Source organism: Palaemon carinicauda, chromosome 27 (assembly GCF_036898095.1).
Source record: "Palaemon carinicauda isolate YSFRI2023 chromosome 27, ASM3689809v2, whole genome shotgun sequence".
Lineage (NCBI taxonomy): Eukaryota > Metazoa > Arthropoda > Malacostraca > Decapoda > Palaemonidae > Palaemon > Palaemon carinicauda.
In genome coordinates this window covers 69268893-69288042 of record NC_090751.1, presented here as the reverse complement: position 1 = coordinate 69288042, position 19150 = coordinate 69268893, and the positions used below count along the sequence as shown (strand labels likewise).

The 19150-nt window shown below is 38.1% G+C and overlaps 1 protein-coding gene across 4 annotated transcripts in view; it reads left to right on the top strand.

Annotated features, from left to right (window-relative positions):
• The window catches only part of LOC137620754 (uncharacterized), a 389997-nt gene that overhangs the window by 189927 nt on the left and 180920 nt on the right, over nucleotides 1–19150 (top strand). For all 4 annotated transcript variants that reach the window (XM_068351149.1, XM_068351147.1, XM_068351145.1 and 1 more), the window contains one exon: nucleotides 13083–13194. In XM_068351149.1, coding sequence (XP_068207250.1) covers nucleotides 13083–13194 — 112 coding nt within the window. The remainder of the gene's footprint in view (nucleotides 1–13082; nucleotides 13195–19150) is intronic.

Sequence of the window (19150 nt, the reverse complement as noted above, 5' to 3'; positions counted from 1 at the left end):
GGACAACATCGATGTGTACGCCTTTCCCCTGTTTTATCTGATGAGAAGACTGCTCAACTAAACAAGAGCATCCAAAGATTTAATGATGACCCATGTAGCTCTGCTATGGCATCACGTCGACTGGTTCCCAGACCTCCTGCAAATTCTTGTGGATCTACCTAAAGAACTAACTCCTCGACCAGATCTACTCAAACAGCCACACATGAACATCTTCCACAAGACTGTGCAGTTGCTTCCACTTCCCGCTTAGAGACTATCAACTGTCTCCTCTCTCAGAAGGGCTTTTCATAAATTGCGAAATGAATGTCCGAACACTTGATTAGGTCCTTAGCCTTGGTCTACCAGGCTAATTGGAGAGTCTTCTGTGGTTGGTGTCATGGAAGGAATATCTCTCTACTCGATGCCGCTATTCCAGTAATAGCAGAGTTTCTTGCATACCTTCGGGAGGAAAAGCTCCTTTCAGTATCGATATTGAAAGGCTATCGCTCAGCCTTAAGCCTTGCCTTCAAGCTAAAAGGAGTCGACATTCCGTCTTCATTGGAGCTTTCTTTACTCATACGGAGTGATGAGATCACTTGCCCTCTGTCAGAGATTAGGCCTCCTCCTTGGAATGTGGTTTGGGTATTGAGATCCTTAAAAGGACCTCCTTACAAACCATTACGCCATGCAACCGACCGAAACTTCACTTTGAAGACGGCGTTCCTGCTTGCTTTAGCCTCAGCAAAGAGAATTTCATGGCCTCTCATATGACATCGCCCATTCAAGGGGATGGGGGGAAGTGACACTCAGCTTCGTCCCTGATTTTATTGCTAATACTCAAAATCTGGGGGTGCTGGACCTTAGATTCGTGCCCTTTCAGATTGCGAGTCTTCATTCTGTAACCAACGACCCAGATCAGTAGTTACTTTGCCCAGTGAGGAGTCTGAGGTACTATCTTAAATGCACTGCAGCAACATGGCCCAGACTAACATCTCTGTTTGTTACCTCAGGGAGAGTAAAGAGGAGGATCACAAAGAACACAGTTTACTCCTGGATTTGCCAAGTGATCAAAAGAGCCTTGGCTCCTGATCCTCCTTAGGCTCGTAGACCCAGAGCCCATGAAGTCAGGGGAATCAGTACTTCCCTGGAATTTAAACGCAACTTTTCCGTGTTGTAGGTTCTCCAGGCGGGTGTGTGGAAAAGACAAACCACATTCACAGCCCATTACCTCAAAGACGTGATCCACAGGAGGCTTGATATGTTTACTATCGGTCCTGTGGTGGCTGCTCAACAAGTGGTTTATGATACCTCAAACTCATTGATGGACAAGTAGCAGTTGGTTGAGGGCATTGGTTACCCAGGTTAATACTGGGATGAATGAGAAGAATGTCTGGCTTTCCTTCCTTCATCTTCCCCTCCCTTGGGGTACAGCACCATGGATCCCTCTGCAAGCTGGGTTCAACCTCTGCAGGTAATTATCACTTCCCTTGTGCAGCCTAGTATAAGTCATAAAATTTTATACTGTCCACATCCCTATTGCTTTCTGTGACTTAGCAATGGGATACATCTGGTTTTTTTCCCATTTAAAACTTAGTTGTTCATACAAATAACAACCTCTATTTTACTAAATTGCACAGGACACGAATATACTCACTTTGTATATTTTAGTGAGGTGTCAGAGTTTTCCCTAGACCATAGTCATATTCTGTACTAGGTAAAACCGGGTCAATGTCCATGCCAGATCTAGGACTTCCACCCACCTAAGAGTAAGTCATCCACATAAGTAACGGAAAGTTATGTTAGTATGGGAACAAATGACAAATACAGAGATAATTTGTATTTTTCTCTAACTAATACAAACCTTGAGTTATTTATATAAATTAGCCCGCCATCGCCTGTCCCCCAGAAGTCCTGCTGCAATAAAAAGTGACATCTCTCACTGCTTTGAGAGTATATATAGAGGCGACTGGGTACTCCCAGCCACCCCCGGGTTGCCACCTCGCAATTAAAATCTAATGGCTACTTCAAGCTGGCGCTGAATGAATATCCACATAAATAATTCTAGGTTTGTGTTAGTTAGGGAAAAATACAAATTATCTCTGAATTTGTCATGTTTCTTGAAAGGAGCATTAACATTCCTGTATGTAGAGTTCTCTGTGTTGAAAGTCATTTTGGGTTCTTTGTGGTGAGATAAGTTTGAGAGGGAAAAGTAAAAGGGTAGAAAGGAATCTCCACTGTCTTTGATGGGAATACTGCCCCGTAGACTATGAAAGTTTTTTTTAGGATATTTATTCTACCCTACTCTTGTGGACTAGCCTTGGTCCTCACAGTCCTTTGGAAGAATTTGATAGAAAGAGAATGATTACAGTCATTGCTTTAGAACATGGTTCATGTATGGTTTAAGTTTATATGATGTTACATCTGAGTGTGTGCCTGAAGATCGTATAAGTGATCAAATGTCAGTGTGTGTTCCCAGCTCTTCTTTTGGTGCTGTATTTGCCCATGCAGCAGTATTAATTTTATTTGAGGGTGCTTTTGTAGCATCTTCATTAGTGGGAGAGCCATTATCATCAATTACACTGACCTCAACAACGTCGGTAATGACTACTGAAAGGTAAGAGGAAGAAGTGAATATGCTCCTCTTTATCATCCTTTCCCTGGTCAACTTTCTCCTCCACCTCCTCATTATTATTATTATTATTGTTATGTCTATCCAGGCTACAATCTTTGTTGGAAAAGCAGGATGCTATAAGCCTAAAGGCTCCAGGAGGAAAATAGGCTGGTGAGGCAAGAAAGTAAAGGATAACAAATAATCTTTAAGTAATAAATAAGAAATGTAAAATGTTATAAGATTAGTAACAACGATGAAATAAATCAGTCATACTGTATATACATTATGAAACGAGACATATCAACCTGCTCAACAAAAAGCATTTACTAAAAGTTTTAAACTTCTGAAGTTCCACTGATTCAACTGCCTGATTAGGAAGATTGTTCCCCAATCTGGTCACAGCTGGGAAATAATTCTAGAATACAGTTTTGAGCCTTATGATGGAGAAGGCAAGACTGTTAGAATTAACTGTATACCTAGTTCTTTGTACAGATTTGTACAGTCTGGGAAGATGAGTGCATTGGATGTTCTGAAATATAATAAGTCTTATAAAGTACAACATATATAAAGATTTACCTCAACGATGGTGCCAGAGATTGGTATCCAGATCAGGAGGAAGAAATTTAATAGACTATAAGTTTTTATCCAACAAATTAAGATGAGAGTCAGCAACGGAAGACCAGACAGGTAAACAATACTTGAAACAATTTAGAGTGAATGCATAAAAACATTTCTCAAGGATAGACTGATCACTAAAAATCTTAAAAGACTTTCTCAATAAGCCCATATTTTGTGCTTCTAAAGAAGAAACAGATCTAATGTGTTTCTCTGAAGAAAATATGCAATCAACAATTTCTCCCCAGGAATTTTAGAGCAGTTGTATATAGTTAAGGACACATTATTAATGCAAAGAGCTGGTTGTTAAGAAGCCACTGTCCTCAACCTACTTACAATTATACTTTAAGTTTTGCAAGTGTTAAACTTTTTGCTCAATAATTTGCAGCATACACGAATTTTAGCTAGAATTCAATGAGGAATTCTGCAACAATAGGTCTACATTCAAGAGATTTATTGATGCAAAGAGAGTAGCATTATCCGCATATGAAAGAAGCATGTTTTATAGGCCAAACCACATATCCTGCTTATATAGTGTGAAAAGTATCGGGGCGAGAGCACAACCCTGAGGACAACAGATATTACATTTCTATAGTCACTATGATGCCCATCAACAACGACTCTTTGCAATGCAATATATTACTTGAAAATTTAATCATGATGTTAAGTAAAGACAAACCTATTCCATTCTGTCAAGTTTCCAAACAAGGGCCTTATGATTGACGCGATCAAATTCGGTACTGTATACAGTAAGTACTAATAATGAGGTCAATACATAAACTTTCTAACCACAATCAAGGGATTTCTGTACAGCATTAGAAATGGTAAGGGGATCACATGCTCCAATGCCTTTGCGAAAAACAAACTACATGTTAGGGTAAAGATGATTTCCTTCACCATACCTTTTCAGATGTTTTGATGTTTTGAAATTGGTCATTAATTAGCAGGGCTAGATCTACCACAAAATCATTTACCCCAGGGTGGTCCAACTACAGGCCCACGGGCCATTTGTGGCCCTCGAACACTGACCTAATTATGCAGTATGATTTAATGTGTCGAAACTTTACTGGACCTAAATGATCCCTCCTGAATACTAACAAAATAAAAAGTGATAAATAATGAAATAAAATTAAAATCACACATTTCAGTAGAATTTCAGTACACACACACACTCTCTCTCTCTCTCTCTCTCTCTCTCTCTCTCTCTCTCTCTCTCTCTCTCTCTCTCTCTCTCTCTCTCTCTCTCTCTCTCTCTCTCTCTCTCTCTCTCTCTCTCTCTCTCAAACCATGCGTTCAATACCAATGATTTTTTTCACTTTTGACGGTAGATAGAATAATAATAATAAAAATAATAAATATAAATGTAACAAGATTAATGAAAACCCCGTGAATAGAATGGGGATGGAGTCCCTGCTGTTTCGAATAGTTTTCAGCTTGCCTCCGTTTTGCAGTTAAGCACTATTGTCCATAACGTCTTGCCATATTGAGTCAAAGTAAGAAAAGAAAGTGCTGTGATATGGATAGAGTATATGATATGAAGTAGAAAGAAGAATATTGTGTGGCATCAAATAGGTTCTGTTCTTAAGGAATATGTTCAGTGGCATTGTGAGACATTGCACAAAGAAAAGTATGCTCAATTGCGGGAAAACCACAAAGTGGTATATTGAATATCTTGAAGGGCAAACATCAACAGCAAAATCATGGGCTACATAACTTCTGAAAATTACAAACAGCTAGTCTTACTGCTTTATAAGAAGTTACTTTGGTGCTTATAAGAAACAGAAAATCATTTAGGGGTGGAGATTTAATAAAGCAGTGTGCAGTAAAATAGCACAAGAGGTTGCTGAAGAAAATGTACCTGGTAGTAAAAAAATTTGAAAGTGTGTCATTCTCTTATCAAAGAGTTGTAAGAAGAGTGAATGAATTTGACCAGCATGTTTCCATGAAACTTGAAAATATAATGAAACATCGCAAGTACTTTATACTGGATTTAGATGACAGCACTGATGTAAGTGACACAAGTCAGTTACTTGTATTTACTGGCACCATTGTCAAGATGCAGTCATTGAATGATGATAGCAGAGGTTCTGATATATATATATATATATATATATATATATATATATATATATATATATATATATATATATATATATGTTACAGTCAATATCAAAACCCAGACAGTTTGTAAAGTGGCTGAAATTTTCAGGCAATGTGTGAATTGCCTGGTTCACCCAGTCAATTTACAAATTAGCTAAAAATTGCAGACAATTTATAAAGTGGCTACAATTGTAAGTTATTTTCTTGATATATTCGTGATGCCAGCGTACAGTTGATATACTGTATATTCAAAATATACTTAATTATAATTGAATTAATTACTCAAAAGTGTCCATGAAATATGCAATTTACAAATAGTGACACTTTTGAGTAATCATTCAATTTTTTATTAAGTATATTTTGAATATACAGTACATGTATATCAAATGTACGCTGACATCACGAATATATCAAGAAAATAACTTACAATTCTAGCCACTTTATATATTGTCTATTTTGAATATACAGTATATCAAATGTACACTGGCATCACCAATATATCAAGAAAATAACTTACATTTCTAGCCACTTTATAGACTGTCTGAAATGTTTAGCTGGTTTGTAAATTGACTGGGTGAATCAGGCAATTCACATATTACCTGAAATGTTTAGTCACTTTACAAACTGTCTGGATTTACATATTGACTGTAACATATATATATATATATATATATATATATATATATATATATATATATATATATATACATACGTTTCGCTCAAATCCGTGGTCAATGAATATGGAGGGTTTAAAATGTGTCCCTGCATTATAACTGATAGTACGGAAGCTATGGTTGGCAGTAGTGTGGAGTTAGTTGGTCTTTTAAAGAAAAATGGAGTGCATTGCATCACACTGCACTGCATTATTCACCTAGAGGCCTTATGAAGCAGAATATTGCAGATGAGTGAAGCCATGACAAGTATTGTCAGTATTGTGAACTCAATCAGAGGCGGAATTATTTCCTTAGGCATAGAATATTTATATCATCCCCGGAAAAACTAAACAAAGAGTACAGTGACATACCACTATATTACGTGTTAAGGGGCTGAGGGCTGCAAAACAGTCTGGTGTGTGTGTGTGTGTGTTTTTTTTTTTTTTTTTTTTTTTTTTTTAAGGAAGAGACTCTACCATTTCTATAAAATCAGCATATTAGTCATTAAAAATAGTGCTAAATTCAGCTACACTATAAAGACTTTCTTTACTTCCAAGCAATTCTTACAGTATTGACTGCCCACCTGACCGTTATAAACATGAACCTACAAGGAAAATTACTGAATGTTTCCCAGTTTGTAGGACATGTTGATGCTCTCCGTAAAAGCTGCAACTTTTCAGTGAATGCTTAAACAAGAATGATCCAACACACTTCCCTTCTTGTCATGAATTGAACAAAAATAATGGAATATACTCCTGATCGTTTTTTGGAAAACTTGAAGGGTTATGTTGTGAATTTGAGAGAAGATATATATATATATATATATATATATATATATATATATATATATATATATATATATATATATATATATATATATACACACAGTAGGGTCCCGAATTATGCGTGTTCGAATTATACGATTCCCCTTTTATGCGACCTCTATTTTTCAAAAATAAATTTTCTGTATCTGCGAAACTGTTCAAAGTCTGCGAGTCAAGCACTATAAAATATATCAAATCTATTGTCTTTCTAAGCATATTGGTAGCCCTAAATACGGTGATTTATAATAAATTTTACAAAACAATATTAACATTACATCTTATTAACATAATTTAATAATGAATAATAATGAATAGCCTATTTAAGGATAAAATTCCACATCAATAATGAAATCAACTGTTAACTGTGCGAGTCCAGCTGACAAAATGTAAACAGAATTGTGGTTACGTTCTCGGCAATCATTATCTTTCTCCAACCTTACGATAATTGTAATGGTAGTGTTAATGATGGTATATTACAGCATTATTTTTGTTTAGTACAGTATATATAAAAGCCTTATTTTTCCCTCCGGGCGTTCAAGGTTTTCACGAGTAGACTGGGTTCGTTTATCGGCAGTGAATAGCCTAAACTACGGTAACGAGTTGGCAATATTTTGTCATTTTTTAAACAGTACACATTTGATTTGCAAAGATTAGTTTTGTAGAGTAGACGGTAAAATAAATCTCTCTCTCTCTCTCTCTCTCTCTCTCTCTCTCTCTCTCTCTCTGAGAGAGAGAGAGAGAGAGAGAGAGAGAGAGAGAGAAATTTGATGGCAGAAATCCTCTCTCTCTCTCTCTCTCTCCCTCTCTAGCTCTCTCTCTCAATTTCTGCCATCAAATCTCTCTCTCTCTCTCTCTCTCTCTCTCTCTCTCTCTCTCTCTCTCTCTCTCTCTCTCTCCGTAAGAAATAAAACCCTAGTTAACATATGTCAACTTGAGTTTAAGAATGAAATTAACATGACAATTGTTAGTTGTGGCGATCAATTCCTCGCTTCAGGAGGTACACGAAACAAAAACACGGCATTCAATTACAACAGCTGATTCTCTCTCTCTCTCTCTCTCTCTCTCTCTCTCTCTCTCTCTCTCTCTCTCTCGTGTTATACAATACTTACAATTAGATGAAGGAACCAAAATCCCTTTTCTTAAAGTGTCAATCAAATACAAAACGAAAAAGTTATACCGTGTATACATCCATTTCAGTCGTAGCTTAAAATACGGCATCCGATTTCTTCAGCAAACCACTATTTTTTGGGGAACATCATTTTATTCTAGAAAATTGCTACTCGTTAAATAGTTAATTGCACATTAAGAAAGCGTGTACTTAAGTTTTTAAATTTCGGATGTGTTTTAAAAATCGAGTATTGTTGACTCCCTTTTGTTTTACTTTTGGCTAAGATCAGATCAGCTGACGTCTAGCTGCCGGTCTCAAGAATAGTCGCATACGAATACAGTAACAAAGTATTGTTTATACCATTTCTCAACTTATTCAAAACATCTATACAGTTGATATTACATAAGCACCAATGTGTTATAACCTATCATATTTTTTTGTTTAGTACATTTAAAACTAACACACACACACACACACACGCGCTCTCTCTCTCTCTCTCTCTCTCTCTCTCTCTCTCTCTCTCTCTCTCTCTCTCTCTCTCTAACAAATGAAATCTTTGTTGCTTCACAAAGTTTGTTATATTTAAAATCAATCATGATTAAATTTTCCTTACTTTCTCTAATCTCGCACCATCTCTGTCACATCGAACGTTATAGCGGCAACTTAATTGTTCGATAACTTTAAAAATCGGCCTATTACTTACTTCTTCTCTTACTTTTTTATAGATGGTTTCATATTTGAAGTGGGTACAAGTTGACTTATAACTAAAGTTAGGAAAAGTATTTTGGATATGGAATGGACAATCATATTTAGTAACAGTTTAGAATTATCGTAAATTATCATTCTGTCATTAGCAGCAGTTTGTTACTGTTGATTAAACGCAAAAAGAAAAAATAGTTTTCCTGCTTTGCCACGTATGTAAGAATTTATATTAATATAGTAAATAATAATTGTAATAACATATTTACTAAAAGCTTTTAATATCATTATTTATCTCTTTGATCATGCGTGTTTAATGCCTACGTTTGTTTATTATGATCGAAGATGGAGCGTACAGTAAACGAATGGAAGGTTTCCGTTTCAGGCGGCGTCATAAAGAAAAACATAACATTATATGAATAGCATTCATTTCATTTATTTGGAAGTTCTAAGAAAAATTAAGTAGAACATTGGTAATAGCAAAATCAACATATAATCAATACTTGGTAAAATTGCTGTCGATGCAAAAACTAACCAATACACAGATGTGTAAATGCGTCTGTTTCTTCGTTATGATCAGAGATAAATGTAAACAAAACATTGGTTGTCGTTTTTATTGTGCTTTTTGGCGTGTTTAGGAAACGGATGATATAAAATCGCCTTTATTTTGATAATTCTGGATTTTCAATGATACAACTAAAGCTAGTCTATAGAGTGATGGTTTTGCTATTCACCAGTTGTATTAAACAATAGATATGACAAACATTAAAATTTGTCTGTATTTTGGGTCGCGTTATAACGGAAAATGTACGGTGTTTACACCCATCCTGGTTTTGATTTTAACCTTTTTTCAAGTTATTATAACTTTAAAGCATATTAAATGTTTGATTTATTTACAAAAACAATTTGACATTATAAAAAAGATGCAGTATAGTACATAGAAAGTATTGGAAATGGGTAGTAAACACGTCTGAAATAGCAAGTTGCTGGTTGCCATGGCCCCAATAGAATTATTTGTTAGGTGTGTTTCAAAATATGTGATTTTCCATTTACACGAGGTCATTCATCGACCAAATTCTTGCATAATTCGGGACCCTACTGTGTATATATATATATATATATATATATATATATATATATATATATATATATATATATATATATATATATATATATATATATATATACATTACATGTTTATATATGTACATACATATGTACACACACACATATATATATATATATATATATTTATATATATATAAATATATGTATATATATACATATTATATATATTTATACTGTATATCATATAAAAGGATTGTCAAAAGACCTACTCCTAGCAGAGGAAGTCTCAAGTTGCTAGGTAAAGAAGCAGTAGAAGAAGTCTTTGACGACTCTCCAGGTTTCTTCAGCAATCATTCCTGGTAGAGAAGCTGATGGGAGGTTGGAGACCCATCATAGACCTCCCTCTTTAACTTTTCCATTTTGCAAACAAGGTTCAAGATTGAGACTCCATCTTCCATTCTCCAGGTTATCAGGAAGAACGACGACCTTCTGACTAGACCTGAAAGATGCTTTCTTTCAGGTCCCTATCCATCCTGCCTCAAAGAAGTACCTAAGGTTCCCCTTTTTTGAGACACACTTTTCTAGTTCAGGGTGCTGTATTTTGGCCTGTTTACAGCTCCCCAGGTCTTCACCTAAGTCTTTGTCCTTGTCTCATCCTGGGCTCATGCCATAGTCATCAGGCTCTTGAGATACTTAGATGACTTGCTTCTCTTGGCAGAATCCTGATTTCTCCTGCTGAAGCACAGATTTCTTACTGGACCCATGTAAAGAGTTAGGAAGCCAGCTCAATCTCAAGAAGTCCAGCCTCATCACTAACTAATCCATCAGGTATCTGAGCTCGGACATAGACTTGAAGCAAGCCAAAGCCTTCCCTGCTGCGGACAGTGTGTCAAGGTTCAGGACTTTGGCAGCTAGTTTCTTAATAGGAGACCTCCTGCATGCCCGGACGTGGCAAAAGTTGTTAGGTCACATCTCATTAGAGAAACTCGTCCCCTTGGGGAGATTGCATCTCCACTTGGTGCAGTGGGCTCTGAAGACCCAGTGGTCCCAAGCCTCAGACCATCGTGCAACCCTTCTGCGAGTACCTCGAGGTGATATCGGACCTCTTCTGGTGGCTGAATAAAGAGAATCTATTAGTGAGAACACCCATCTAGGATCCTCCCCACAGTTCATGCTGTTCTCATATGCATCTCGCCAGGCATGGGGCACCCATATTGGAAAGGAACAGATCACGGACCTATGGTCAGAGGAAGACAACAGCTTCCACATAAACTTCTTGGAAATGAAAGTTGCTCAACTAGAGTTTATCCCTGGGAAGAGAAATGTCATTGCAGACCATCAGAGCCATTAAAATAATGTAACAACAGTAACAACATAATAATTTTGAAATAATGTTACTGTTCTTGAATATTTTATTTTTCCTTTTTTCCTTTCCTCACTAGGCTATCTTCCCTGTTGGTGCCCCTGTGCTTATAGCATCCTGCTTTTCCAACGGGGGTTGTAGCTTAGCAAGTAATGATAATAATAATAATACTGGGGTCTTGTTGGGTCCTGATATTTTGGGCAGCAGCAGCTGCCTTCTATATTATTGTTGTCTGTCCTTCATCCGGAATTTGATGCCTTGGTGGTAGCATTGGAGATGCCTACATTCCTGACATGCTCCCTGTTGTTTTCACCAATACAGTAATTGAAAAATCCGAAGGCAGTATTCCAAGGGCGAGGGCCATTTATGGGACATGAAGAAACTATGGACATATTTACTGACAGATCATAACACAGTATGAGGTAACATCACTGTCAAGGTAATGTCTCTTGATGCCGAAGAAGGCACCCTTGATGCTCATTTTCTAATTATTAGCAGTGTGTAGATTCAGGGAAACTGATGGAAGGTCTGTGTGAGAGATTTCACTTGCTAAGAACTGATCTAGTGATCAAACATCAGATTGCACACCACTGTTCGGGGATGACTTTTGATGGGCGCATTGGTTGATGTTTCCATTTCCTGGCAGATGAGATGTGGAGTTGAAGGACAATCATTTTCGGTTGCAGTTTGGATGCTCCAAGTAGGTGAGGGATAGGTTTTCTATTACGACGAGGTGTAATTGCTGTTATCGGGGAGTAAATTTCTGCCTAAACCTCAATTAAGTTAGCGCTTAAAACGTTGCGCTAATTTTGGTTGCTAGTCCCAAGATAGCCTTTGTTGGATTAGATAGCATTCGATATTCTGTTTGTGGGCCTTCCACTTCCCCACACATGATGTTTTGGAGAATAAAAAATGCTTTACCTACAGTTTGAACAAGCTGTGCATTTGGCACTCTGCTAATGTTGGAAGGAAGTGTATTCTTGGCCTTTTATCTTTCCTTGACAAAATCAGTAACCCTTCAATAATGTCAGCTCATCACTTATGATTTTCACTAGGCACGGGAAGAGCTGAAGGGAGGGCCAGTGTTTCATCAATACCAGATCCGTAGTGGAAATAGCCCCAGTGCTGTTCCAAAAGGTGCCAGGTCTTGCAATTCACTCCTGTGTTGATACATGGCCATTCCAACTTTGGACCCTTCTGACGGGCTGCTTGTTGGCATCATTTTGGGGTAGCTATTTGATGTCCGTGATTGTAATTGTTGAAGACAATAGCTATGGCTTCTGATGATTCACTGGCCTGATAACCACAGCTTGGGACACTGCACTCCAAGATGATCATCTTTAATGTGTCTGATCATGAAGAAAGACTCGTTCTTGGTGACAATTCTTTATTTTAACATAAAGATTTATGAGAGCCATTGTAAAAGAATAACTTAGCAATAGTAACAACCAGTTTAAAACCAAATTTAAAACAGGAAAATCACACTATACGGAAAATTATATGAATTCTCTAATACACTTTCTCAGAAAGGCTCAAATAACTTGAATTAACTGTTTGCTTCCTGATACGGTATTCTGACTTCTTCAGGTAGAATGATGATCTTCACACATGAGCTGAAGTGCTAACTCTATTGTCCATGGATTTGCGAGGGAGCTTTGCAATGCGAGTCAGGTGATACTCTCATGTGGGGATGTAAAATTATGACACTCCTGGGACACAATTCATCAATGATGAAATTTTGCAATATAAGAAGGCCTGTAATGGAATTGGAAGAATTTTATGAATTTCTTTAGATTTTTAAATTACATGTGGATTCCTGTCTTGAAAATTTAATCTGGTGTCATCAAACTGGAAAATGTTCTCCTAGTGATAAGTATCTCTTAGTGAACAAGACACAATATTTAAATTTTGTAATCATATAATCTTGAGTTTTGTTAGAACCTTGAAAAGTGACATCCTCTTCCAGATTGTGTACCTTTTTAAGACAACATAGTTTGTTATGTAAATCCAAGATTACTGTATAATACTGTATATAAATTATTCTTGAAATTTTATTTTACAGATTTATAGATGGAAGATTTTATTTAATTGCTGGGAGCAAGAATGTTCATATGCTGCTAGGAAAAAAGTCTGATATTGACCTTTATGAAGGAAGTAGATATCAATCAGCAAAGGTAATATGAAGTTGATTTTCCATTTGGTTCTAAGGAACATTGTCTTTCTGTATTTAACTTTGATGTCAAAAGATTATTCAGTTGAAGTTGAGCATTTACTGTACTTAATAATAGTAAAATAACCTATGATATTTAGTCTTTAATTATAAAATGGTATGATTAATGTTTTAAAACATATCAGTCATTAAAGGTTTCAATGGTCTTGTGCTTCATACCACATGGTTATGTAATTTTTTTCATGTTTCGTAGTATTTTGAAAATAATTCTTTTATTTTCCGTCACTACATTCAACGCAACGCTATTTATAGGGGTATTACTTTCGGCAAAGCTCAAAGAGAAGACTTTAGATTTTTAGCGAGGGTTAATCGCCCGCCTGCTAACTATCCGCCCCGCTAATTGGTAGGCGGGGTGGGGTGGGGGGGTTAGTAACTACCCCTCTCACTCACACACCAGGGTGTGAGCCTCACTTTATTTTTGTGAGTGGAGATCAGTTATTATTATTATTATTACTAGCCAAGCTACAACCCTAGTTGGAAAAGCAAGATGCTATAAGCCCAAGGGCTCCAATAGGGAAAAATAGCCCAGTGAGGAAAGGAAATAAGGAAATAAATAAAGGATGGGAATAAATTGAAAATAAATCATTCTAAAAATAGTAACAACGGCAAAACAGATATGTCCTATATAAACTATTAACAACGTCAAAAACAGATATGTCATATATATACTATAAAAAGACTCATGTCAGCCTAGTCAACATAAAAACATTTGCTCCAACTTTGAACTTTTGAAGTTCTACTGATTCAACTACCCGATTAGGAAGATCATTCTACAACTTGGTAACAGCTGGAATAAAACTTTTAGAATACTGTGTAGTATTGAGCTTCATGATGGAGAAGGCCTGGCTATTAGAATTAACTGCCTGCCTAGTATTACGAACAGGATAGAATTGTCCAGGGAGATCTGAATGTAAAGGATGGTTAGAGTTATGAAAAATCTTATGCAACATGCATAATGAACTAATTGAACGACGGTGCCAAAGATTAATATCTCGATCAGGAATAAGAAATTTAATAGACCGTAAGTTTCTGTCCAACAAATTAAGATGAGAATCAGCAGCTGAACACCAGACAGGAGAACAATACTCAAAACAAGGTAGAATGAAAGAATTAAAACACTTCTTCAGAGTAGATTGATCACCGAAAATCTTGTAAGACTTCCTCAGTAAGCCAATTTTTTGTGCAATTGAAGAAGACACAGACCTAATGTGTTTCTCAAAAGTACATTTGCTGTCGAGAATCACACCTAAAATTTTAAGAGTCATACAAATTTAAAGAAACATTATCAATACTGAGATCCGGATGTTGACGAGCCGCTGTCCTTGACCTACTTACAATCATACTTTGAGTTGTATTAGGATTCAACTTCATACCCCATAATTTGCACCATGCACTAATTTTAGCTAAATCTCTATTAAGGGATTCACCAACCCCAGATCTACATTCAGGGGATGGAATTGATGCAAAGAGAGTAGCATCATCTGCATATGCAACAAGGTGGTTTTCTAGGCCAGACCACATGTCATGTGTATATAGTATGAAAAGTAATGGGCCAAGAACACTACCCTGTGGATCACAGGATATCACATTCCTATACTCACTATGGTGCCCATCAACAACAACTCTTTGAGATCTATTACTTAAAAAATCAATAATAATGCGAAGAAACGACCCACCCACTCCCAACTGTTTGAGTTTGAAAACAAGGGCCTCATGATTAACACGGTCAAAGGCAGCACTAAAATCAAGGCCAATCATACGAACTTCCTGACCAAAATCGAGGGATTTCTGTACAGCATTGGAGATTGTAAGAAGGGCATCACATGCTCCAAGGCCTTTACAAAAACCAAATTGCTGACTAGGGAATAGATGATTACCTTCAGCAAACCTATTAAGACGTTTTGCCAGAAGACGTTCAAAAACTTTAGAAAATATGGGAGTTATGGAAATTGGGCAGTAATCAGTGGGACTTGAGCAACCACAAACACATTTACATAGAGGAGTAACATTACCAATTCTCCAACAAGTGCTAAAAGCTCCTCTTCTTGCTAAATTGCGCAAAATAACATATAACTTTGGAGCTAAGAAATCTGCTGTCTTTATAAAAAACAAGGGAAAAATACCATTTGGATCTACACCTCCGTAAGCATCAAAGTCCATCAATAGAGCTTTAATTTCACGAAATCGAAAAGCTAAACTAGTTAGTTTAGCCTCAGGAAAACAGGAATGAGGAAGTTCAAGTTTTTCATTACTCTGTTTACTGTCAAAAACATCAGCCAACAGGGTTGCCTTTTCCTTTGGACAGTGAGTTACTGAGCCATCTGGTTTAAGTAAAGGAGGAACTGTTGCATCTACACCAAAGAGTGCAGATTTAAGGGTAGACCACCATTTATGTTCCTTAGTTGTACCAGAAAGGGTTTCTTTTATGGTTAAATTGTACTCCTTTTCAGTTGAGGCATAAACTCTCTGAGCAAAAGCTCAAAGCTGAGTATAGTTGTTCCAGGTCAAATCTGATCTGTTACCCTTCCAAAGATGATAGGCCTCCTGCTTCTTCAAATAAGCACATTTACAATCATCATTGAACCACAGTTTGTCCTTCACTTGGTACCTTAGCACACGAGTAGGGATACGCCTATCAATTATGTTGACTAGATTCTCATTCAAAGGGACAACAGGATCTACACTACTATATAATTGTGACCAATTCAAGCACAAAAGATCATGCAAAATCCCATTCCAGTCTGCTTGGGATTTCATATAAATTATACAAGAGTATGATATATCAGGGACAGACTGCTTAGTCTTCACTACTAATGAAATCAAGGCATGATCAGATGTCCCGACTGAAGAACCAACCTTACTAGTTATGACGCCAGGGGAGTCAGTGTATACGAGGTCCAAGCAATTACCAGACCTGTGAGTAGCTTCATTTATGATTTGCTCACAGCCTGATTCCGAGGCAAAGTCTAAAGCTCTTAAGCCATGGTGATTGGTAGGAGAGATAGAACTTAACCACTCCCTATGGTAAGCATTAAAATCACCAACAAAGACAAATGAAGCCTTTCTATCATCTTCTTGTATCTTAGCCATAATGGTAAGAAGACAATCGAAGATAGAATCTTCCATGTCTGGATTCCAGTAAATGGAACACAAATAAAAGATGTTATTCCTGCCACAAACTTTTATTACCGGAATCTCATGACATCCACATTGATAGCAGGACTTATGAGAAGCAGGGTACTCGGTCCTAATATACACCACCATTCCCCTGGCCCTAGGGATGGCATGGGGTTTCAACATTATTGGCTTCTTAAAACCACTTATAAGGAGTTCAGATGAGTGCCTCATATTAGAAACCAAAGTTTCTGAGCACAAAAGAATATCATACTGTCTGGACGCAACTGTAAGGTTTTGGATATTTGCATGAAGACCACGAATATTGCAATACAGAAGACGACATTGACGAAATCTAGGACGTACTGGTCCCGGATTTCGCTCAATGTCTCCAGACAGCATAAGAATTAATAGAAATAAAAAAGAGACATCATACTTAAAAACTAGACTAACAAGAATTATAACAAAAACAATATGCACAGAATTATAAATAAAGTGATTGATGAAACCCATAGACTATAGTAAGAAGTCGGAAAAACTGGTCAACATGGAGGAGCCGATACACCATGCAAGGCTAAATACCCTTTAGGATAGCCACTTCAATTGAAGGGAGGACAGTAAGGATGGTTTTGAGAAGAAAAAGAATCAGAAAAGGAAAAGACAACCTCTTGATAAACCACCAGGCATCCATGGCCCTTCTATTAAGCCTGCCCAACACACCATTTAAAAAAAACAAGAGGAAGAAAAAAAAAATAATGAGATAGAATAGTGTGCCCGAGTGTACCCTCAAGCAAGAGAACTCTAACCTAAGACAGTGGAAGACCATGGTACAGAGGCTATGGCACTACCCAAGACTAGGGAACAATGGTTTAATTTTGGAGTGTCCTTCTCCTAGAAGAGCTGCTTACCATAGTTAAAGAATCTCTTCTACCCTTACCAAGAGGAAAGTACACTGAACAAATTGCAGTACAGTAATAAACCCCTTAGGTGAAAAAGTGTTTAGTATCTCATTGTTGTCAGGTGTATGAGGAAAGACGAGAATATGTAAAGAATAGGCCAGACTATTCTGTGTAAGTGTAGGCAAAGAAAAAATAAGCCGTAACCAGAGAGAGGGATCCAATGCATTACTGTCTGTCCAATCAAAGGATCCAATACCTCTCTAGTGGTAGTATCTCAACGGGTGGCTGGTGCCCTAGCCAACCTACTACAGATCGGAGACTCCAAATCCGAAAGGGCCCAAAATCTAGGATTTGCTGAGGGTGGGTTTTGAGCCTTTGCAACATACTCTGGGACAAATCCAGGTGTGACCTGCCACTCATCCCCTTGAATGGCCGATGTCGTACGAAAGACCATGTAGCTCGCTGAATATATTTGCAGGGGCCAGGGCCAAAAGAAAACCGTCCTTAAGGTCAATTCCCTATCCAAGGGTTGATGTAAAGGCTCATAAGGGGCTCTTTTCCATGAACGGAAGACCCTGACAATGTTACAACGTTCCAAGGAGGTAGTCTGACTTCTGACTGAGGTCAGGAACACTCGAAGTTCCATATAAGGAGTGATTATTCTGTCGAGGAGGAAATATTAACTCTATTCAGTTCGAAGATGATGTTCAACACTGAATGAAAGCTTTTCACCACAAACACTGCGTGGAGCTTTTCCTTACTGAGGTACAGTATAAACTCTGCTACTGCTAGAATACAGGCTTGAGTGGAGACACACCCGTCCACTACACCCACCACGAAAGACGGACCACTTCGCCTTATAGCATCTTGCTTTTCCAACTAGGGTTGTAGCTTGGCTAGTAATATAACAAAATGTTACCGCTCTTCCCCTCAGCATTTTTGACTTGCCATTACTAATCTTTATTTTACTTTCCCTTTACAGTTTGTGAGTGCGTCTTCTTGCCATCGGTATGCGGACCTGCCCCGGACCTGAGAACCGCTCTTGGGGGACTTTTGTGTCCTCTGTGGATACTGATCCTAACTGGTTAAGTCCCGCCTGTAGAGGGCATCACTGTGATAATGACAACACTTGCAGTGAATTCCGGGAGGGGTCTGCCTCCCAATGGGAAAAGTTTGATCGCCGACAAAAAAAAAGGCTAAAAGGGATTCATCACCTTCGAGGTCCTCCTTGAAGTCGCTGAAATCCAAAGCTTCTCTTTCTGACCCCCGACCTTCCTCCGAAACTCCTGTTCGGCCGGTTTCCTCCGTGGAACTGTTGAATAATAGTGCAGGCTGATTAACATCAGGACAACCTCTGTTCTCGGGAGATGGTGGTGCTTTCCCTAGCGATGCGGCCCTGCCACTCCACCCGGGGGAGTCCTTGCTCTTTTCTGACGTTTTTCAGGTGTGGATGTCATGTTACAGCTCCATCAGCTGGTTGCTGAGAGGCAACATTCTTCTTCCTAGGAGGTGGATCCGTTGGCCGTGCTTAGCGTGGACCTTCGTGACCGTGAGGAGTCATCTGCAGCCTGGCACGTTGATTCCGGCCCTGCCTCTTCCACCGCTGCTTCCTCTTTGTTTGAGGACTACGCTCCCTTCCCCCTCACCGATCTTCCTTCGGGGGTGGAGCAAAGTCCGAGGCAAGTCTCCTGCAAGTGGTCACGTCTCTCATTCACAAGGGAGAACCCCCAAAGAGACACCTCTTCGGAGGCAGCCAGAGACCATCGTGCTGGTCAGCCCTCCCCTGCGGAGATTCGTCTTCGCTGTCAACTAACTCGTAGAGTTTTTGTTCCTCTTCGTCGCCTCAGAAGTTCTCCTTCGCCTCTGTTTGGGTCTTCACCATCTGCT